We start from the raw sequence: 22,243 nt of genomic DNA, 5'->3' as shown, positions 1-22,243 counted from the left end.
ACTGGCACCCTGAGCAGCCCACCAGAGACCATGTTCTGGCAGTCCCTGTCCCTCAGGCAATGACCAGGATCTCCAAGCTACAGAGGATTCCTGGGTGGGAATGGAGGAGGTGTCAGGCCACATGCCTCCTTCCCTATGGGTATTGGTTGAAGAGAACTGCAAGGCATTGGGGACCCAGCAGTAACACCTGAGTAGTCACCTGAAGAAGCAGGGTGCTGGGGAGCCCACCCCGGACGGGGAGGAGACTTGCTGGCCTTGGGGAGAAAATCGGCTGTAGCTTCCAGGCAGCACAACTCCAGTTTCCTTGCTTGGTCAGAAGGGCCACTCCTCACAGTGGGATAGGGGTGGGAGCTCCCTGAGGAGGTGGGGTCTTAGGGTCCTCCATCCAAGTCCTGCAGGAAGCCCCTGGGAGGCAAGGCACTGGCCAAGCCAGGGTCAGAGGCTTGGGGTCATTGTCCTCCCTGGGTCCCAGTATGTCCATCTGTAAAACAGCCTTGCACTGCTACTCTTAAGGCACACACTGAAGGATGGGAAAGGGGAGGCACAAAACATCTGTGCACCAGGCACAGGTGCTAGGGAATTCCCAGGCTATTTTCTTGCACAATTCTCACAACTTCCCAGCAAAGTCAGTGTGATCATCTGGGACCTAGAGCCCTCAGTCTCACAGGGGAGGGAGCTGACGCTGAACCCTTGTGTGTCTGAGACATTCCCCACCTCAGGCTGTGTTCACAGTTCTCATGGGCCAGGGGAGTCACTGCTGCGGCCCTCACTTTTGTGTCTCCTCAGAGAACAGCCTGGAATCCATGAACATCAGCTCTTCCTCAAGCGCTGAAGAGAACCCAAAGAAACAGGCAAAAAAACCCAAAGGTAACCTTCAAGCTGGGAGGCTAAAGTCCAAGTTGGCAGGAGGCAACTCCTCTCCCTCTGCCCCCAGACCCCCTCAGACCAGGTCTTGAGAGCTAAGGGCAAAAGGAAATGCTTCTCTTTCCATTAGGAATTGGATTACAGAGACTTGAAATAACAGGCACGTAAACAAAGTAAGACTTATTGCTCCCTCTATTAATGAGAAATGTAGGGAGGGAGTGCAGGCTTTCCTGAGGCTCCATAAACAGCCGTTCCATAAAACCTTTCAGGTGACCAAGTCCCCAAGTCTCTCTGCTCCACCAGAAAGGAATTAGGGCTTTCAACCACAAGATTGTCTCATGCTCACAAAATGGCTGCTGCAGCTCCAGCCTCAGCACATCTGATTCCAGGCAGAGAAAGGAACAAAGGGAAGGGCAAAACTACCCTCCAGCCAACTTAGCCTTCTAGGGGAAAGGATTCTTCCCCAAAGTCCCAAGCAGCAATGTCTTCCCACATTCCAGCAGCTAAATTTGCCATATGGCCATCAGGATCTACAAGGAGGGCACACTGCTGCCACCGTTACGAGGAAGGAGGGCAGGCAGCTAGCTAGCTGCATGTACCTCACCCTGGTAGCCCTGCACAGGGCATCGCCACCTTCTGCACTGTGGCTCCGACCTCCCTTGCCTGGACTCCCTGCTGTCTCCCACTCTGCCCCTGGGCTAACAGACCAGTCTGGTCCTTCCGCTGAGGTCTGCAGATGTGAGCGTTTCTCCCAGCCTGTGCTCCATGGCCCAGGCTCCCACCCCTCTCCCCACCACATTTCCTCTCTTTTATTATTATGGAATTATAAAATGAAAATTCAAACATGTCCAGATGTAGAGATTGGAGCCAGCGAGCCTCACAGGCCCACCACCAGGTTCTGCCACTGACTCAAATGTGCCCATTTGCTTCCTCTGTCCTTTCCCTCTTTTTCTTTGCCAGGATATTTTAAAGTAAAATCCAGACATGTCATTTCATCCACCTCAGTGTGCACTTCTCAACAATAGGGGTGTTCCGCACAAACCCAAGCACCATCACCACACCTGACAAAGTGAACCAGCCCAACCCACGGTCAGACTGGCCCAGTTATCTCAGAAACATCTTCTGTAGAAGATTCGTTCTAATCAGGATTCAAAGGAGACCTGAGCTCCTTCAGTCTCTGTGAATCTAGCAGCCCATTCCCTGGCCCATCCCATCACTCTCGGGCCTTTGACTTGTTGAGCAGTGGTGTCGCCTCTCCTGCAGCAGGGCCCAGTGTCCCCATTCTGCATTTGTGTGTCTGCTTCCTGATGCTGGCACTGGGACTGCTTCTCTGTGCCCATCCTTCCTGCCCTTGGACATTAGCCCCAGGTGCTTGACTAGATCCTGGCTCCCCTTGGTCACCGGGCTCTTCTCATGGGCAGAGGGAGCACCTGCATCTGCTGTGGATGCAGAGGCACGGGAGGGAGAGAGCCCTGGGGGTGAGCACCTGACCCTCCGCACAAACTATCACGGCAGCCATTCACCCAGTCACCCATCTATCCCTTTGTTTTTTTTTTTGAGACACGGTCTCACTGTCACCCAGGCTGTGGTGCAGTGGTTCGATCACAGCTCACTGCAGCCTCAACCTCCTGGGTTCAAGCGATCCTCCTGCTTCAGCCTGCCGGGTAGCTGGGACAACAGGTGCGCACCACCACACCTGGCTCATTTATGTATTTTTTGTAGACAGGGTTTCACCATATTGCTTTGGCTGGTCTCAAACTCCTGGGCTCAATTAGTGCTTTGGCCTCGGCCTCCCAAAGTGCTAGGATTATAGGCATGAGCTACACCACCTGGCCCAGTTTGTGAGTTTTGACAAATGTGTACAATGTGTTTCCTCCACCCTATGAAGATCTAGACCATTTCCATCTCCCCAGAAATTATCCTTCCCGGAGAGACAGCCACTCTTCAGCTATCCCCACCAAACCACTGGCTCTCCTCTCCAGCCTCCTGTAAATGGAATCACACACTCTCTAGCCTTTCAGTTTCAGCTTTCGCTCAATATCCGGTCTGTGAGAGGCATCCACATTGCTGCACCTAGCCAGAGTCCCTTCTGTGCATATGCCAAGCATTTATTCTTTCTATTGCTGGTGAACATTTGGGTTGTTTCCAGTTTTTACAAATAATGCTGCTATGAAGTCTTGTACATGTCACTTTGGGGACATAAGCACTTGCATCTCCTGGGTACACACCCAAGAGTGGAATTCCTGGTTGTGTGTTTAACTTTAGTGGATAAATGAAGTTTTCCAGAGGGACTGTGCCAATTCCCAGTCCCACCAACAGGCATACGACTTCCAGTTGCTCTGTGTCCTCTCCAACTTGGGACACTGTTGATCCTTTTAATATGACTTTGTCCTCTGGGTATATGTTAGTATCTCATATTTCCTGGTAACCCGGGAGGGCCATTCCCTTTTCACATGGTTCTGGGTCATTTGATGATTCTGTGTTGGGACGTACCTGTTTCCATCTTCTGCCCACTTGTCTGTTGCACTGCCTGTTTATTTTAATGACTTATCGGAGCTCTTTACTGGGTAGAAGTCACTTGCTAGTTCTAAGGATGACAGATATATTCTCCCACTCCTGGAACTGCCTTTTACTCTCTGTGCAGTGCTAAAAGGCACCAATAAAAAGTTCCTGGCTGGGCACAGTGGCTCACCCCTGTAATCCCAGAACTTTGGGAGGCCGAAGCAGGTGGATTACCTAGGATCAGGAGTTTGAGATCAGCCTGAACAATACGATGAAACCTCATCTCTACTAAAACTATAAAAATTAGTTGGGTGTGGTGGTGGGCACCTGTAGTCCCAGCTACTCAGGAGGCTGAGACAGGAGAATTGCTTGAACTCAGGAGGCGGAGGTTGCAGTGGGCCAAGATCATGCTACTGCACTCCAGCCTGGGCAAAAGAACAAGACGCCATCTCAAAAAAAAAAAAAAGTTCCTAATTTTAGTGTAGTTCAGTTTCATGTAGCTCAATCGTTTCTTCGTTATGGCTTTTAGTGTCTTATTTTAAAACTCTTTAGTGACCCCCAAGGTCATGATATCCTCTGATTGTGTCTTCTACAACTTTTTGTTTTACTTTCACAATAAGACCTACAAACCACATCTTAATTGACCTAATTGTAACCATTTCATTTGTAGATTCCTTTGGGTTTTCTACTAAACAATCATGCCACCTTGAATGGCATTATTTTCTCTTCGTTTGTGATCCTTATACCTTCTCTGCCTTTCTTTTTTTCTTTTTGAAACAGGGTCTCACTCTGCCACCCAGGCTGGAGTGCAGTGGTGCCATCTCGGCTCACTGCAGCCTCGACCTCCTGGGTTCATGTGATCCTCCCACTCAGCCTCCCAAAGTGCTGGCATTCCAGGCATGAGCCACCATGTCCAACCTTTTTATTCCTTTTTCTTGAATCACTCCCCCAGTGAGGACCCTCATTTTAATGCAGAATAGCAATGTCAAGACCAGGCATCCTTGCCTTGCTCCTGGTCTGATCCTACATGGGTGGAGGGACATTCAGTATCTCATCTGAAGGTTTCTTGTAGATATCTGTATTTATTTCCTATTGCTGCTGTGACAAATCACCACAAACTCAAAGGCTTAGAACAGCACAAATAGCTCATCTTACAGTTCTGGAAGTCAGAAGTCCTGTAGGACTAAACCAAAGCATTGGCAGGGCTGCCTTCCTCCTGGAGGCTGGGAGAAAAACCCATCTTCCTGCCTTTTCCAACCTCTAGGCGTGGCCGCCTGCATCGCTTGGCTCAAGCCTCTCACTCTGTCTTCAAAGGTAGCAGCACAGTTTGTTGAGAGTTTTTATCATAAAGGGATGCTGAATATTGTCTAATGCTTCTTCTGCATCTTTTGATATGATCATGTAGTTTTTGTTTTTAATTCTGTTTATGTGATGTATCACATATATTGACTTGTGTATGCTGAACCACGTCCACATCCCTGGGATGGAACCCACTTGATCATGATGAATTATATTTCTGATGTGCTGTTGGATTCAGTTAGCTAATGTTTTGTTGAGGATTTTTTGCATCTATGTTCGTCAGGGAAATTGATCTGTAGTTTTTTGTTTTGTTTTGTTTTGTTTTGTTTTTTTGTCCTTTCCTGGTTTTGGTATCAGGGTGATACTGGTTTGATTCTATGAGCATCTCTTCTTTCTCAATATTTTGGAATAGTTTTAGTAGGATTGGTACCAATCTTTCTTTGAATGTCTGGTAGAATTCAGCTGTGAATCCGTCTGCTTTTGGGCTTTTTTTTTGTTGGCAATTTTTAAATTACGGATTCAATCTCACTACTTGTTACTGGTCTGTTCACGGTTTCTATTTCTTCCTGATTTAATCTAGGAGAGTTGTATGTTTCCAGGAATTTACCAGTTTCCTCTAGGTTTTCTGTTTGTGCACGTACACGTTCATAGTAATCTCGAATGATCTTTTGTATTTCTGTGGTGGTGGATGAATATCTCCAGTTTCATTTCTAATTGAGTTTATTTGGATCTTCTCTCTTCTTCTCTTGGTTAATCTGGCAAGTGGTCTAAACCAATTTCATTTTCTTCAAAGAACCAGGTTTTTGTTTCATTTATCCTTTGTATTTCCTTTGTTTCCATTTCATTTAGTTCTGGTCTGATATTTGCTATTTCTTTTCTGCTGGGTTTGGATTTAGTTTGTTCTTGTTTCTCTAGTTCCTTGAGGTGTGACATGAGGTTGTCAATTTGTGCTCTCTCAGACTTTCTGACGCAGGCATTTAACACTATGAACTTTCCTCTTGGGACTGTTTTTCTGTGTCCCGGAGGTTTTGATAACTTATCTCATTATTATCATTCAATTCAAAGAATTTTTAAATTTCCATTTTGATTTCCTTGTTAACCCAGATGTCATTCAAGAGCAGATTATTTATTTCCGTGTGTTTCTATCACATTACTCCACCTTGGCTTCTCTTCCTGCACTCCTCGTTCTGCCCCAACCCTCCTGCCTCCCAATTACAAGGACCCCCGTGGTTACACTGGGCCCACCCGGACACGCCAGGACACCTCAGGATCCTTAGCTCAATCACATCTGCAAAGGCCCTTTCACCACAGAAGGTGACACTATCACAGGTTTGGGGATTAGGACACGGGCATCTTTGGGGGCTGTTACTCAGCAAAAGCATAATACCCTTTATCAGATTTGGGGGTTCCCTTCTATTCCTAGTTGCTAAGAGTTTTATTCAAAAATAAGCTTTGAATTTTATCAAATAATTGTACTCCATCTCTTGAAATGATTGTATCATTTCCTGTTTTATTCTGTTAATGGAAGGTATTACATTGATTGGCTTAAAAACATTCAACCAACTCTGCATTTTTGGAATGATTCGCCTCAAATGACTGCCATTTTTGGGGCGGGCTCATCTTCACCTAAACACGTCAATCATCTTCACATGAATTCTGACCACTCCCAAGTCACCAGACTGCAGGTGCAGTGCCTGACTTCTTAAGCCAGTCTCCCCATAGCTACTTACAGTTATGGGACCTTGGCAGAGTATCTGACTGCTCCAAGCCTCAGTTCCTCAGAGGTAAAATGGGAGTAACCATAATTTCCACCTCCTTGGGCGGTCAGGAACATTAAATCATGGAAAGTCCCCAGTCTGGCCCATGGCAAGTGCTGGGTGCGTCCTAGCTATCATTTGCTTTTGTGATGGGGACATGGGATGGGCCACCCATATGTGCTCATCGCCAGTTTGGGAGCATAAAGAATTTTACTTCTCTGCCCCTGTGATCAAGCACCAGGTCCCACGATTCCTAATTGAGGGCAAACACCTCTGCCCTGGTTGAGTTGCTGGACAGGAGCAGGGAGCAAGAGCAAGTGCAGATTGGGAAGGTGAAGCAAGTGCCTGGCAGTTCCTCCACCAGCTGCCTGTGTCCCAGTGTCTGCCACCCAGAGCCTTGGAGCCTCACACTGTTCTCCATGCCCTCGTCCCGGCAGCTGTGCCAGGCTGCACCTCCTCACCCCATCGCATCTGCCTGCCCTCTCCCAGAGCTTCCTAACAACTTCTGTGACACCAGAGCCACCCTCCCTGCCTTCCAGAGCCGTACTGGAGTTTTACATTTGTTTTCTAACGTTTCTGGGGGTTTGGTGTTGGGCTGGCGGGGAAGGCAGCCCAGGTGCTCAGTTTACCCTCTCCACCTGACTTCTTGGCTGCCTGAGGCTCACAGGGAGGCCGCTGGCATCAGCTCCGTCTCCGAATTGCAGTCAGTGTGTAGAATTATGAGCGGGACGAGAGTCCACCCTGCAAAGCAAACCTTCACAAGCCCCTCTCTGGGCCTCTGGTCCCTCCCCAGGTCTGAAGTACTTTGTTCTTGGCCTTCTCTGGGAGGACTGAGAGGCCTGAAAAGACAGATGCAAGTTCACCTGGAGGCCCACAGCAAGGGCCGTGAGTTCAGTGTCAGCAGACCCTGGTCACCAGGCCCATCACTGACAAACAGCAGGCTCAGCCTCCCTCCTCCATAAGGGAGACTCCAGAGGCCTGCAGTGAGGGCTGACTGAAGGCAGATGTGTGAGACAAGGCTGTGCTCACCAGCTCTCTTTCAGGCGCCAGGGACAGAAGCCCAACTTAAACCAGGTTAAACTACAGAGGTGCCTTTATGGAGCTGGAAGGCCCAGGGTTGGACTTTAAGCACAGCTGGATCCAGGAGAACCTTCCCACTCACTCATGCTTTTCCATGCTGGGCTGGGTGGGCAGTGGGGTCCCGGAGACACAGACCACCGCCTGGAAGAGCTGGCTCGCCTTTCCAGCGAGGTGTCTCCCTTTCCAGAGCATGGTCCTGACCCTTCGGCGAATCCTTTCCACTTGTCTGGGGATGTGGATTTCTTCTTGCTCAGAGATCAGGAGCGGAATAAGGCTCTCTCCGTGAGTATCCAGGACAGACGCCAGCACCTCCAGGAGCTTCCCTGCTCCCACTGCTTCCTGGAGTGGCCACATTGCCCTTCTCGGAGGAGCACTTTCCTCAGGTCCTTCTCATTCCAGAATAGTCAATGGCTCACCACTTCCTACAAAATCAGCTGGAAACTCTCCTTGGCTCTCAGGACTCACAGTGTCCCACCCGTCTTCCCCTGTCTGTCACCACTCTTCTTGGGTCTCAGTCAGATAGACTTCTTGGGCTGCCGTGGCAACAGCCTCAGCCACCTCACCTCCACTTCCAATGCCACCTACATGAAACACCATCCCCTCCTGATACTCTCTGGGTCCTCCAAGGCCCAGCTCAGCCCTCACAGGCCCTCTCCCATCCCACAGGCACCCCCTATGCTCAGGCCTTGTGCCCTTCCTCTGGCTGGACTCCTGCAGGTCAGATCTGCACACAGAGTCACCCATGGCACGCATACACATGCTCCCCCAGGTGCCTAGGGTCCCTGGACCAGCACCGACCCCACTCTTGCCCCATCTTCACCCCAGCCTGTCCTCTTGCTTTCCCAGCCCTGAGAGCTATGAGCCTGGAGTGGGGACAGCCCACTCTTGCTGCCTTGGGCACCTAGCCCTGCCCCACGTGCCAGGCATGGCAGCCTTCCCAGGGTCGCACCTGGGCTGCCCCACAGCCTCCATCCACCTCCCCCTGACTCAGGGCTCAGCGTCTCAGGGATTCCTCACAGCCGTGGTTCCCAAGGCAGCAACAGCTACACTGGCATCTGCAGGGCATGGGTGGAGATGCACAGGCTTCAGCCTGCCCAGGCCTCCACATCAGAAACCAGGGCTGAGCCTGTGGGCTGTGATTCCTAGACTGACTGAGACCCAGAGATTCTCTGACCCACGCCTTGGCTACCCTACTGTATCTTCTCCAATGAGGCACTCGGTTTTCCTCTACACTCAAGCCCAGCCCTAGCTCAGGACCTCCCCCGCCTTCCACTAAGAGTCTCATCCAACACACTCTCTCCACCACACCAAACAGGGTCACCAAACGCCATATTCACCCACGCAATAGGGTCAACGAACCGCAACCTCACCGACCCAACAGGGTCACCAAACCATACCCTCCTCCATCCAGCAGGGTACCCCACTCACAACCTCCCCTACCCAGCAGGTTCTCCCACTTATACCCTTCCCCACCCAGCAGGGTCTGACACTCACCGCCACCACCTCCCACTCCCGACAGGGTCCCCCTCAGTCTGGCCCTGCCCTCAGTCAGCTGCCCAATGTCTTCTAAAGGCCACCTTGTACCCTGAGGATCTAGTAGGTGACATTTTCCTGACTGCAGTGATGGGGACGTGCACTCCAGGGGCCTCAGGCTGGACCCATTTGCCTGGGTTCTTAGATGCCATTTGTGTACCTGGTAGGTCCCAGCAGGAAACAGAAGTGACCCTAGAAAGTCCATATGAAGAGACTCCCGGGCCGGTGCAAAAAAGTGGGAGAGGGTGTGGAGCTGGCAGGGGATATCCCTACCGTGAAAACCGGATGGCAAAAGGGACACAGGGCAAGGTGGGGATGTGGGGAGGTGAGTCCAGCCTTCCCCCTCCTCCGAGGGTTTTTTCCCAAGGGAGGGCTGGCTCGAAGCCACCCCCAGGCCACACAGGAGCTGGAGTGGGGTGGAGAGCAGGTGGAGATGGCCACCAACGGTGACCTTCCAGCTAGGCTACACCCACCACACAGCCGTAGTTTTCGGGAACCCCAGAGCCTCTAGGTTCCCTGCCCTGGGCTGGTCATCAAAATATACGACTCTCACTTAAATGTGGATTTCGGATAAAATGAGACATCATCTTTTCGGGTGAGCGTGTCCCCTCTGTGGGTCTGGAGTACTCATTCGACCGGGCAGCCTGTGTTTGACCAGGGGACCCTGACTGGCGCCCTTCTCAGGGGCAATTGGCCTCCCCAGCAGTTGCCCTGCCTGCTTGGCTGTCAGCCCGGGGCTGCTGTGTTCAGGCCCCCGTGTCCCCGCGCTGCGTAGCTCCACGGGCATCCTCCCGCGCTCGCGCGCAAACCCGCGTCCCGGGCCTCAGGCCCGCGCGCCCCTAGGAGTGGACGCGGGTGGGGAGCCTGGGCCCCGCCCGACTTGGCCCGACGCCCCCAGGAGCGGCAGCAGCAGAAGACGATGCGAGTGCACGAGAAGATGACCTACTCCTCCAAAGTGTTGGCTAAGCACACCAGCTTGCGACGGCAGCTGCAGCTGGAGGATAAGCAGGAGGACCTGGAGGCGCGCACCGAGGCAGACCATCTGCGCGCCTTCCGCGACTACAATACATGGAAGCTCACCTTGACCAAAGGTGCGTCCCCTCCGGCGCGGGGGAACCTGGGCCAGTGGCGCCCCACATCCGCAGCGCATGGGGCGCTTGGAACCTCGGTGCCACTCGTCTTGCACAGATGGGAAGTGCTTTGGAAAGGCCCGCCTTTTCTGTGTTTGGCCCCTCCAGGGGGGTCCCAAAGCTCTATTCCAGGACTGCAAGCCTAAAAGCTTTTCAATCCTAATAGGATAGTTCCCCACCTTATCCTTGGTTTCTCTTTCCTTGGCATCAGTTGCCGGAGCTGAAAGTAGGTGAGTACAATACAGTAAGATATTTTGCGAAACAGACAATTTGCCTAACTTTTATTACAGCATATTGTTATAATTGTTCTATTTTTATGAGTCGTTATTATTTCTGACTGTGCCTAATTCATAGATCTAATATAACTCCATCACAGGTAGCTATGTGTGGGAAAAACTTAGAGAGGCGCAAGTCAGACACAGTAAGGACTTCCCACCTGGCCGGACTCTGGCCATGGAGAATGTAACATTTCAGGCAGAGCCTTCTCTCTTTGTGGAGACAGGACAAGAACACTCCCTTCCATGGTCCCGGTAATCACCTGGGCGTGGACGCAAAGCAGTGCCCAGCAGCCAGCGGAAGGCTTCTCTGCAGACCTGCCAGGCCCCTCCTCAGCCTGGGCTTCCCGCTCCTGCTCATCTCCCTCTTCTTCCAGCAGAAAAGAATGTGGAGCCTGAGAACATGAGTGGCTACCTTAAGCAGAAGCGGCAAATGTTCCTCCTCCAGGTAGGTCCCGCAGCCCCCAGCTCGAGGGATGCCAGCAGGGCCTGGCCTGGGCCAGGCACCATGACCCTACTCTACTGGCCCTCAGTATACCCTGGATTGCAAACGGAGAGAGATCCAGCGGCTGGAGACACTGGCGACCAAAGAGGAGGCCAGGCTGCAGCAGGCCGAGAAGTCCCTGGCGAAGGATGCCGCCTTGTTCGACGAGTTCCTCAGGGAGAACGACTGCAGCTCCGTGCAGGCCATGAAAGCGTGAGCCTGCAGGCCCGAGGGGCTGGCTGGGCAATGCCGAACCCCCATTGTCCCTGAGCCTGTGCACACCCACTCATCCATCCCCTCACCCAGCCTCTCCCCCCAGCCCCTACAACACTTCTGGAAGCACCAGGGCTGGTCGGGAGCCAAGGGCAGGGGATACTACAGGCAAAAGGATTAACTCTGTGGCTCTCCAGCCCTGTCCAGAGCCGGGCACAACCCTGGGGCCTGTGGGTGGTGGGCTCACCCCTCTTTAATAGGCTGCCACTGGCCCCCTGCCCCCATTCCTCCTCCCCCACGCCCAACTCCTAGGGCTGAGAAGGAGACCAAAGCCAAGATAGAGAAGATCCTTGAAATCCGGGACCTCACCACCCAGATTGTTAATATCAAAAGGTGAGGTCAGAGGGCATACTGGCCATTGACTGGCCCACCTCCTGGTCCCTCAGTCATTTTGCCTGGCCAAAGGGAGCCTAGCGCCACGTGAACCTCATGGCTTTACCTCCCAGGGACTCAGTGCTTCCATAAGGCGGTTGCCCATTTATAGACAAGGGGGAGTGAGACCAAGAGAGATTCAGTGACTCCCAAAGCTTCCACTTGGAGGCAGGCAGTTTGGCTCAAAGGCTTGCCCAGCTACAGCCTGAGAGAGGTGCGGTCTCCAGGGTGGAGAGGAACTTGCAAGTCACAAAAGGCTGTGACTCTGCTTGTTGCAGGGTAGGTGCCCATCTTCCAGCATGTGGCATTCCTGCACCTTTTCTCAAGGAAAACAAGGAGCCCACACAGACTTGGCCAGGATGGAGGTGTGACCCCGGCATGGGGACCTCACTGTGGCAGAGGCTGACCTCCTCTTTCCCACCCCCCACCCCACCCCACCCCGATGTAGTGAGATCTCCAGATTTGAAGACACTCTGCAGCATTACAAGGTCTACAAGGATTTCCTATACAAGCTGTCGCCCAAGGAGTGGCTTGAAGAACAGGAAAAGAAACACTTGTTTCTCAAAAACGCCAAGGAGATCTCCGAGGCTTCCAAAGACGGCAGTGTTAACTCCACACCAGGGGACAAAGGTAGCAGAAAAGAGAATGTGGGTTCCCATGTGGGCTCTGCCAGTGGCCCACTGAGACCCTGAGCCCAGCTGGCAGGTTACCTGCAGGCATCTGGGCCACATGGCATCACTGAAGCTTGGCTGCAGCTGAGGCCATCGGGACCCCCCCTTTGCTTCCTGCAGGACCAGGGATCAAGGGCAAGGCGAGCTCTGTGTGGGCCAAAGGTGAGCTGCCGCCCCCAGCCTGAGGAGCCTGGCTCCGCCCTGCACAGGGTTCAGAAACCATTCCTCTGCTTTCTCCAGAGGGTCAGGGCACAAAGAAGCCCTGGAGGTTTCTGCGGCTGGGGCGGAGCCTGTCTTATCTGAGCAGCCCCCAGCAAGGCAGCCAGCCCAGCGAGTCTAGCGGTGGCAACTCCAGAGGGTGAGTGGACTCCGGTGGGTGGGAGGGGCTGGGGCCTAGCAGGGAGCCCTCCCTTGTGGCACCCACGTGTAGTCAGGTCTGAGTGCCACAGAAAAGAAAGTATGTTACTCACAGTCCCTACTCCACGAAGGGCCACACTGGGAAGTCCCAGGTCGGCCAGGAGGCAGAGGGAGTAGGGCCCTAGGGCAGGAGTTTCCATTGTGGTTCCCATGGGAATTCAGGTTGAGGTGGTGAGCAGGTGTAGGGCTGATTTGTTCTGGAATAATTTCGGGGCTCTTGGACAAAGGCCTGCCCCTGGTTGTCTGGTCCTGGCCCTGGGGGGATAGGTCCTGAGTGTGAAAGTCCGATAGAGGGTCTGGCTGGGGTGTGGACAGTGGATTGGGTGGTTTGCATTTGAAAGGTGAGCTGAGGGCAAGCTCGGAGGCCAGGGTGAGTCATTTCCTGTCTCCGTGGACTGGTCAGCCCTGAGAGAGGTGGTCCCTCCAGGCTTGGCAAGGCCACAGGTGTCAAAAGCAACAAAACACAGAACATCAAAGTCATGGTCACTACATGGGTGAAGTGGTCTTCAGGACCATACGATTTTCAGGACATTTTCCTGATGACACATCTGGATACATTTCATACTTACTGGCTGTTCAGATGTCATTTTTTTGTGAAGTATCCGATTTCTGTACATTTTTGTTGGATTATTGGCCTCGTTCTTATGGTTACCTATTGGTTCTCTATGTATTCTGGGGACCAGCCTGGTGTGGTAAGTGTGGTACACATATCTTCTTCCAGTTTGTGTCTTGCCTTATTTCTTATTTATTTATTTATTTATTTAGAGATGGAGTTTTGCTCTTGTTGCTCAGGCTGGAGTGCAGTGGCGTGATCTCGGCTTACCACAACCTCCACTCCCCGGGTTCAAGCGATTCTCCTGCCTCAGCCTCCTGAGTGGCTGGCATTACAGGCATGTGTCACCACGCCCGGCTAATTTTTTGTATTTTTAGTAGAGACAGGGTTTCGCCCTGTTGGGAAGGCTGGTCTCAAACTCCTGACCTCAGGTGACTCTCCCGCCTCAGCCTCCCAAAGTGCTGGGATTACAGGTGTGAGCCACTGCGCCCAGTCACCTTATTTCTGTTTAATACTGTATTTTGAAGAACAGGAATTCTTAATTTTAGTGAAGTCAAATTTACCAATCTGTAATTTTATGATTGGTGAATTTGGGGCCCTGCTTAAGAAATATTTGCCAACATCATAGTCACTAAAATATTCTCCTGTGTTTTCTTCTGGAAGCTGATGATTTTTATTGGCTTGGATAAGGGTGGCAGAAGCGGGGATGGAGAAAAGTGGGCACTGTAGGGCTCGGGGCTGCTCCCTACACCCCTGCCCTGGCCCTGTGTCTATGGCGACCCACTCTCCTCCACAGGGTCTTTATCTGCTGCTCAGCCCTTCTGCCCTCCACCCTCTGTCTTCCCCTCTCCACGACTGCCTGTTTCTGAACTCCACACCCAGATGGGTGGCCCCAACATCAGCCTCCCATGGCCCAAACTGATGCTTCTCCAGCTGGAAGAGGACCCAAGCTGGCTTTCTTCTCTGCCCAGCGCAGCCATGCCTTGTGGGGAAGACCAGCCACCACTGGGGCATGCTGCTGGGCCATGCACAGGCTGATGTTAATGCTGCCTGCCATGACACCCTGCATTTCCAGTTCTGTGTTGAGGAGCAGAGGTTCTAATGTATGCAGTGCAGCCTGCTCTGCCTAGGGCCCCCCTCAGCCATGGACTGATCCCTACCAGACAGGCCCTGACTTGGGAGACTTGAGAACAGAGTCAGGGACCACACTATACTGGGTTTCAATCTCCTAGCCCCTCCGTCTATTAGCCAGGTGACCAGGGCCACTGAGTACAGCTGGGCAGGTTGTGAACTATACAAGGCACTCACTCAGCCAAGAGGGCACGTGGGAGCTGAAGTCCAGCCCACCCCCACCAACTGCCAGGTCAGGCTCCCTGATCCAGGCTACATCCATCTGGAGGGTGGAGTCTCAGAAAGGCATCGTATGGGCCAGCAGTGCCCTGCAGACAGCCAGCTCCCTCATCTGTAAAATGGGCATCGGTGTGCAGTGTGAGGCGTGGGTCTGGCAAGTGCTGTAGTTGATATCACAGCCTCTCTTGGGAAGCCCTCCTGGATCTGCCTTCAGAGTTCCACAGGACCTTGCCCTGATGCCTCTCTGTTTCTGGGGGCTAGGGGGTGGCATCTCCAAGCCCAAGCTCAGGTCCCTGAGGTGCCTGGGGCGAGCCAACGCAGCCCCCCCACCTCAGCCAGCAGGACCTGCAGATCCTAGGTGAGGCCCAGGCTGGAGCAGGCTGGGAGGGCAGGTTTGGAAGTCGGTGGAGGTGGGTCCCCATCCAGTGGGGCCTTCTGGGGCCCACATTGAGCGTTTAATGCTCACACAGCTTGTGCCCAACTCCTCTCCACTGGTCCAGAAAGACCTTGCCCCTGGGCACTCAGGATCACCTGAAGGCAGCCCTGAGAGTCCCTCTATTGCTGTGAGTGGGACCCCAAGGACAGGGGCCAAGACTGACCCTAGATGGGAGAGGCAGGGCAGGAAAGGCCTCAAAGGTGGCGCTCAGTAAACAATGGTGGGGGAGGAGGGACAGCCCCAGCAGCCAGCGGAGCTGCAGGTGCAGAGGCCTGGGGTAGGGCAGCACCCAGAGAGAGGGGACCTGACCGGGCGGGCAGAGGGGCTGGGGCAGGGGAGGCAAGGTGAGTGCTGGGAGGGCCGCCTGGCAGTCCCCAGGAGGAGAGAGGGTTTTCTTCTAAGTGCAGTGGGGCTGGGAAGGGTGAGGGCCATTTGGCCACCCAGGACTGGGGCCTCTGGGGACAGGTCTGGAACATGGCTTGTCCTGCATGTCAAAGTGGCTAGGGCCTTGGGAAAATGAGTGGATTGAAACTATCCCCTGGCTGCAGTGTGGCAGCTGGGGACTGTGAGGAAGCTGGTGCTGCCCTCTGGGCAACTTGTGGGCAGCTGGGAGAGGAGGGATGGGGATGCTGACAATGCCTTCAAGACCTCTGTGCCCCTCCCCGGGCTCCTGTCTGCTCAGGCTGGTCCCAGAGTCCCGACCCTGCCATCTCTTCGCAGGTCGAACTCTCCCATCCCCCTCACGCAGGAGGACACCGACAGCGATGGGGAGGTGAATGGCCCAGTGCTGTACTAGAATTCAGAAGTCACCCCTCCCTTGCCGTGCCCCTATCCCTGCCCCTCTGGCTCTGTCCCTGGCCAGTCCCTGCCAAAACCTGTGGGTTGCAGGAACCACAGCTGTACTTCACGGAGCCCCAGCAGCTCCTGGATGTCTTCCGAGAGCTGGAGGAGCAGAACCTGTCGCTGATCCAGAACAGGCAGGAGATGGAGGAGACCCTGGAGGAGCTGAGCCGCACCCTGAAACACACGCAGATCCGCATGTAGGTGCCGCGCGGTGGCCGGCGGGGGCTCCCTGTCACTCTCATCCTGGGATCCCTCTGCACTGGGAGCCGAGTTGGCAGAACAGCCCCCACCCCTGTCCACGGCCCTGGCCTGGTCCAGATTGTCTGAAAAGCTCCATGTGAAGCTCCGTTTGTGGGCCGGATCCTGGAGACAGGGTGCTGGAGCTGGGGGTGGGCAGGGCCCAGGCACCTGTGCCCACCCTGAAGCAGCCCATGGCTAGAGCCAGGCCTTTCCAAGGAGCTTCCACCCTAGGCTCCTTCTGCTGCCGCCAAGCTCCTGGGGGGCCCTTGGAGTGGCTGGAGGTCCACAGCGACCCTGACCCCCCAGTTCCTGGCAGCACTAACATACTTCACACAGGCGCCCAAAGCAGTCATTTGCTCAGAAGGGCCTGGAAGCTGCTGCTGCTTCATATTTTGTAGACCAGAGTGGGTGTTCACGGCACAGAACTGGGGAAGGCCAAGCCACCTGTGGGCTGCTGTGAAGTGTGTCCCCCACTGTTGTTCAGCAGCGTAACGGGGACGGGAGTGGGTGCAGCCCTGAGCAGGAGGACATGGGCGTGGTGAGTCATGCCATCCTGCAAGCTGGGGCCAAGTGGGGCTGAGATGGGCAGGGATGGGTGAGGGCCATCTGGTCACCCAGGACTGGGCTTCTGGGGACAGGCCTAAAACACAGCTTGTCCAGCATGGCAAAGTGGCTAGGGCCTTGGGAAAATCCTGGCCTCCCAGTTCCAACCAGAGAGGCAGCAGAAGAAGTCAGGTGGCTGCCCAGCTCTCACCTGAAGCCCACCTGAGGTTATTATGGTCCCTCCTGCTGGGTGTGGCCACTCAGTCTACTGCAGGACACCTGCCTCCAGAAGAACTGGGCAGGGCAGGGTCAGCTTGAGGCACTGGTGAGGCATGTCCAGAGCAGGGAATCCTCTGCTCACTCCCCACATACTGCCTGTGCATCCATTCTGGGTCAGGCCTGGGTCTAAGCTCTGCAAGGATAAAGCAAGGCCCTGCCCTCATGCAGCTGACCTTAATGGCAGCAGATACAACAAACAAGTCCACAGATGTGACTTGTGGATACTGATGTGTTCTAGGAGGAAAATAAAGCAACTTGAGAAAGAGGGCTAAAATGGAGGGTGACAGCAGATGGGAGGGGCAGGGAAGGCTTCCAGGAGTTGTCAGAAAACTTCCTGAGGAGTGGGAGGAAAGCCATCCACACAGAGGCTGGGCAAAGAGGGTCCCAGGCAGCAGGAACAGTGGGTGCAAAGGCGCTGAGGTGGGGGCCCATTGAGGCTTAAGTGTCCCATAGGGGAACCATGCTCCTGAGCACCCATGTCCCATTGGTGAGGTGTGGCAAAGAGTCCCTAGAATGATGTGAAAACCCCAGCCTCAGGCAAGACTATGTATCCTGGAATGCTGGGAGGTGACAGACGAGCTAGGGAGAGGTGGGCAGGCTCCCAGCTTAATTGGGCAAGAAGACAGGTTCCTCCTCCAACACGCACATGCAAACGTAAACCTCATAGCAGAATGCTGGATGTAACATCCCAAAACTGGTCTTCAGCCAGCCAAGCCATCCCTGAGAGCACCCACACTTTGTTTCCAGGGGAGTCGCAGCCCATGTGTATTTAACTTCCATGAACTCAGCAATCTTTTCTCAGAAAAAAATCAAAATACAGTCTTAAAAATATATAAAACAAATAGACAATCATAATAGGCCTATATCCATTAAAGAAATTAAATCAATAATTAATAGCTTTCCAAAAGGGAAAGCCCCAGGCCCAGATGGGTTTGCTAGTGAATTCTACAAAGGAAGAATTTCATCTAAGGAATAAATTACACCAATTCTCTACAATCACTTTTCAGAAGATAAGAGCAGAGGGAGTACTTCCTCATCCATTCTATGAAGCCAGTATCACCCTAATACCAAAACTAGACAAAGGCATTACAAGAAAGGAAAAGTAGCCACCAATATCCTCAACATAGATGCAAAAATCCTCAACAAAATATTAGCAAATTGAATCCAACAGTATATGAAAAGAAGTATACACCACAACCAAATGGGATTTATCCTAGGTATGCAGGGCTGGTTCAACATTCAAAAATTAACGTAATCTGTCATATCCACATGTTAAATAAGAAAAGTCACATGATATAAATAGCACTGAACACAATCCAATACCCATTCATAATAAAAGCTTTCAGAAAATGTGGAATAGAAGGGAATTTCCTCAATTTGATAAAGAACACAAAAATCCTACAGCTAATATGTTACCTAATGAAAAAAAAAAACACTAAAAGCTTTCTCATGAGATGAGAAATAAGGCAGAGATGTCTTCTCTCACTACTGCTTTTCAACATTGTACTGGAAGTCTTAGTTAATGTAATAAGACAAAAAAATAAAATAAAATGTATATAAATTGGGAGGAAGAAATAAAACTGTCCTTGTTCACAGGTGACATGAATGTCTATGTAGAAAATTCAAAGCAATCAACAAAAAGCTCCTGATGGCCAAGCGCAGTGGCTCATGCCTATAATTTCAGCACTTTGGCAGGCCAAGGCAGGAGGATCACTTGAGGCCAGGAGATCGAGACCAGACTGGGCAACATAGTGAGACCATATTGCTAGAAAAAATTAAAAACTTAGCTAGGCATGGTGGCACACACCTGAAGTCCTAGCTACTTGGGAGGCTGAGGTGCAAGGATCACTTGAGCCCAGGAGTGCAGTGAGCCATGATCATGCCACTGTACTCCAGCCTGGGTGACACACTGAGACCCTGTCTTAAAAAAAAAAAAAAAAGGCTGCATGTGATGGCTCATGCCTGTAATCCCAGCACTTTGGGAGGCCGAGGCAGGCAGACCACGAGGTCAGGAGATCGAGACCATCTTGGCCAACACGGTGAAAACCCGTCTCTACTAAAATACAAAAAATTAACTGGGAGTGGTGGCGTGTGCCTGTAATCCCAGCTACTTGGGAGGCTGAGGCAGGAGAATCACTTGAACCCGGGAGGCGGAGGTTGCAGTGAGCTGAGATCGCACCACTGCACTGCAGCCTCCTGGCAACAGAGGAAGACTCCATCTCAATAAATAAATAAATGAATAATAAAAACAAAAAGCTCTTGGAACTAATAAGCTGTTACAGCAAGAAGCAAGGTTGCAGGATATAAGATTAACAAACAAAAGTCAGTGGCTTTCTCATATACCAGTAATGCGCAAGTGGACTTCGAAATTAAACACATAATACCATTTGCATTAGCACCCTCTGAAATGAAGTACTTAAATATAAATCTAACAAAACATACAAGATCTATATGAGGAAAGCCGTAAAACTCTGATGAATCAAAGGAGAATAAATAGAGAGATATTCCATGTTCAGGGATAGGAAGGCTCAATATTGCCAAGATGTCATTCTTCCCACTTGATCTTTTGCTTCAATGCAATCCCAGTGAAAATCCAAGAAGTTACTTTGTAGTTACTGACAAACTGATTCTGGAGTTTATATGAAGAGTCAAAATACCCAGAATAGCCAACACAGCGCTGAAGATGAACAAGAAAACTGGGTGACTGACACTACCCAACCTCAAGACTTACTAAAACTACAGTAATGAAAATGGTGTGTGTACTGGTGAAAGAATAGTGAAATAGATCATTGGAATAGAATAGAGAGCCTAGCAATTAACCCACGTAAGTACTGTACACTCTGAGGTAATAAATGCATGTTATGTGTAACCTATTGTGGAGCAACAGATAACCAAAGTAGCTGGTTCTAGAACTTCAAGATAATAATAGTATAGTAGGTTTTCATTGGTGTCTGGTCTCTTTCCCTCAGCGCCATGTCTGTATGGCTCATCCATGTGCAGATGTTTGTGTGTGTGTGGATGCAGGTTTTCAACTCATTTGGGTAAATACCAGGAAGCACAATTTCTGGATCATATAGTACAAGTATGTTTAGTTTTGTAAGAAATTGACAAACTGTCTTCCAAGGTGTCTGTACCACTTTGCATTCCCACTAGCAATGAATGAGACTTCCTCTTGCTTCAAATCCTTGCCAGCATTAGGTGTTGTTAGTGTTTTGGATCTGGCCATTCCAATAGATGTGTAGTGGTATTTTGTTTTAATTTGTGACTCCTGGCTATATGATGATGTACAGGAAGCATGATGCTGGCAGCTGCTCAGCTTCTGGAGAGGCCTCAGGGAACTTACAGTCATAGCAGAAGGTGAAGGCCCATATTACATGGCTGGAGCAGCAGCAAGAGAGGGAGAGTGGGGAGGTGCCACACACTTCTAAACAGCCAGATCTCATGAGAAGTCACTCCTATCAGGAGAACAGTACCAAAGGGATGGTGCTAAACCATTCACGAGAAACTGCCCCATAATCCAATCACCTCCCATCAGGCCCCACCTCCAGCACTGGGGATTACATTTGAACATGAGGTTTGGGCAGGGACACAGATCCAGACAGTATTAATCATTAAACTGTGGTACATCCAGAAAATGGAATATTTTTCAGTGCTAAAAGGAAATGAGCTATCAGGTCATGACAAGACATGGAAGAACCTTAAATGCATATTACTAAGTGAAAGAACTCAGCCTGGAAAGGGTATATACTGTATGATTCCAACTTTATGACATTCTGGAGAAGGCATAACTGTGGAGAAACTAAAAGAATCAGTGGTTACCAGGGTCTTAGGGGGAGAGAGGGATGAAGAGAGGGAAAGCACAAGGCATTTGCAGGGCAATGAAAATACTGTGTATGATGCTATAGTGGTGGATATGTATCATTATATAATACATTTGTCCAAACCCATAGAATATACAGTACCAAGAGGGAACCTCCATGTAAAGTCCGGACTGTGGGTGATAATAATGTGTCCAGGTAGGTTCATCGATTGTATCAAATGTGCCACTCTGGAGGGGGATGTTGATAGTGGGAGAGGCTATGCATGTGTGAGGGTGACGTGTGTTTGATCCTTTGAATGCACTGTTGAATTCTGCTTGATAGTTTTGGGAGGATTTTTGTATCTATGTTCATAGGGGATATTGGCCTAAGTTTTCTTTTCTGGTGGTGTCTTTGTCTGGCTTTGTTATCAAGGTGATGCTGGCTTCACAGAATGAGCTTGGAAATGTTCCCTCCTCTTCCATTTCTGGGAAGAGTTTAGAAAGGATTGCTGGCTGGGTGCAGTGGCTCACACCTGTAATCCCAGCACTTTGGGAGGTCGAGGTGGGTGGATCATCTGAGGTCAGGAGTTCGAGACCAGCCTGGCCAACATGGTGAAACCGTCTTTACTAAACACACAAAAAATGAGCCAGGCGTGATTGTGCGTGCCTGTAGTCCCAGCTACTTGGGAGACTAAAGCAGGAGAATTGCTTGAATCCGGGAGGCGGAGGCTGCAGTGAGCCAAGATTGTGCCACTGCACTCCAGCCTGGGTGACAGAGTGAGTCTCTGTCAAAAACAACAACAACAACAACAACAACAACAACAACAAAAAACCAAAGGCCGGGCATGGTGGCTCACGCCTATAATCCCAACACTTTGGGAGGACAAGGCGGGCGGATCACGAGGTCAGGAGATTGAGACCATCCTGGCTAACACGGTGAAACCCCATCTCTACTAAAAATACAAAAACTTAGCCGGGTGTGGTGGTGGGCGCCTGTAGTCCCAGCTACACGGGAGGCTGAGGCAGGAGAATGGCGTGAACCCGGGAGGCGGAGCTTGCAGTGCGCCGAGATCGTGCCACTGCACTCCAGCCTGGGCGACAGAGTGAGACTCTGCCTCAAAAAAAAAAAAAAAAAAAAAAGAAAGAAAGGATTACTGTTAATTCCTTAAATGTTTGGCAGAAGTCACCCATGACACCATGAGGTCCTGTGCTTTTATTTGTTAGGAGTGTTTTGATTACTACGTCAATCTCCCTATTTGTTATTGATCTGTTAAGACTATTTCTTCTTGATTCAGTCTTGGTAGGTTGTACGTTTCTAGGAATTTATCTGTTTTTTTTGTTTGTTTGTTTGTTTTTTTGTTTTTTTTTTCTGGATTGTCTAATAGTTCCTTATGTTCCTTTTTCTTTCTGTGCATCAACTGTAATGTCTCTTCTTTAATTTCTGACTTTATGTGAATCTTCTTTTCTCTGCCTCTTGTGACAGTTTTTGACTTAAAGTCTATTTTGTCTGATATTACTGTTGCCATTTTGTTCATTTTTTCTG

The 22,243-nt window shown here is 51.2% G+C and overlaps 1 protein-coding gene across 3 annotated transcripts in view; it reads left to right on the top strand.

Moving 5' to 3' along the window:
* CFAP100 (cilia and flagella associated protein 100) overlaps window positions 1-22,243 on the top strand; it is a 41,228-nt gene that overhangs the window by 12,006 nt on the left and 6,979 nt on the right. For 2 of the 3 annotated variants that reach the window (XM_001114297.5, XM_077993730.1), the window contains 11 exons: window positions 787-867; window positions 7,690-7,784; window positions 9,934-10,126; window positions 10,821-10,888; window positions 10,974-11,137; window positions 11,450-11,530; window positions 12,018-12,199; window positions 12,361-12,402; window positions 12,481-12,598; window positions 15,717-15,768; window positions 15,885-16,036. In XM_001114297.5, the coding sequence (XP_001114297.2) occupies window positions 787-867; window positions 7,690-7,784; window positions 9,934-10,126; window positions 10,821-10,888; window positions 10,974-11,137; window positions 11,450-11,530; window positions 12,018-12,199; window positions 12,361-12,402; window positions 12,481-12,598; window positions 15,717-15,768; window positions 15,885-16,036 (1,228 nt within the window). Of the gene's footprint in view, window positions 1-786; window positions 868-7,689; window positions 7,785-9,933; window positions 10,127-10,817; window positions 10,889-10,973; window positions 11,138-11,449; window positions 11,531-12,017; window positions 12,200-12,360; window positions 12,403-12,480; window positions 12,599-15,716; window positions 15,769-15,884; window positions 16,037-22,243 lie in introns of all 3 variants that reach the window. The other variant, XM_015130059.3, reaches the window with a different exon arrangement.

The sequence above is a fragment of the Macaca mulatta genome, chromosome 2, assembly GCF_049350105.2.
Source record: "Macaca mulatta isolate MMU2019108-1 chromosome 2, T2T-MMU8v2.0, whole genome shotgun sequence".
Lineage (NCBI taxonomy): Eukaryota > Metazoa > Chordata > Mammalia > Primates > Cercopithecidae > Macaca > Macaca mulatta.
The sequence above is the reverse complement of the archived record's forward strand: the minus strand, read 5'-3'. Positions and strand labels throughout refer to the sequence as shown.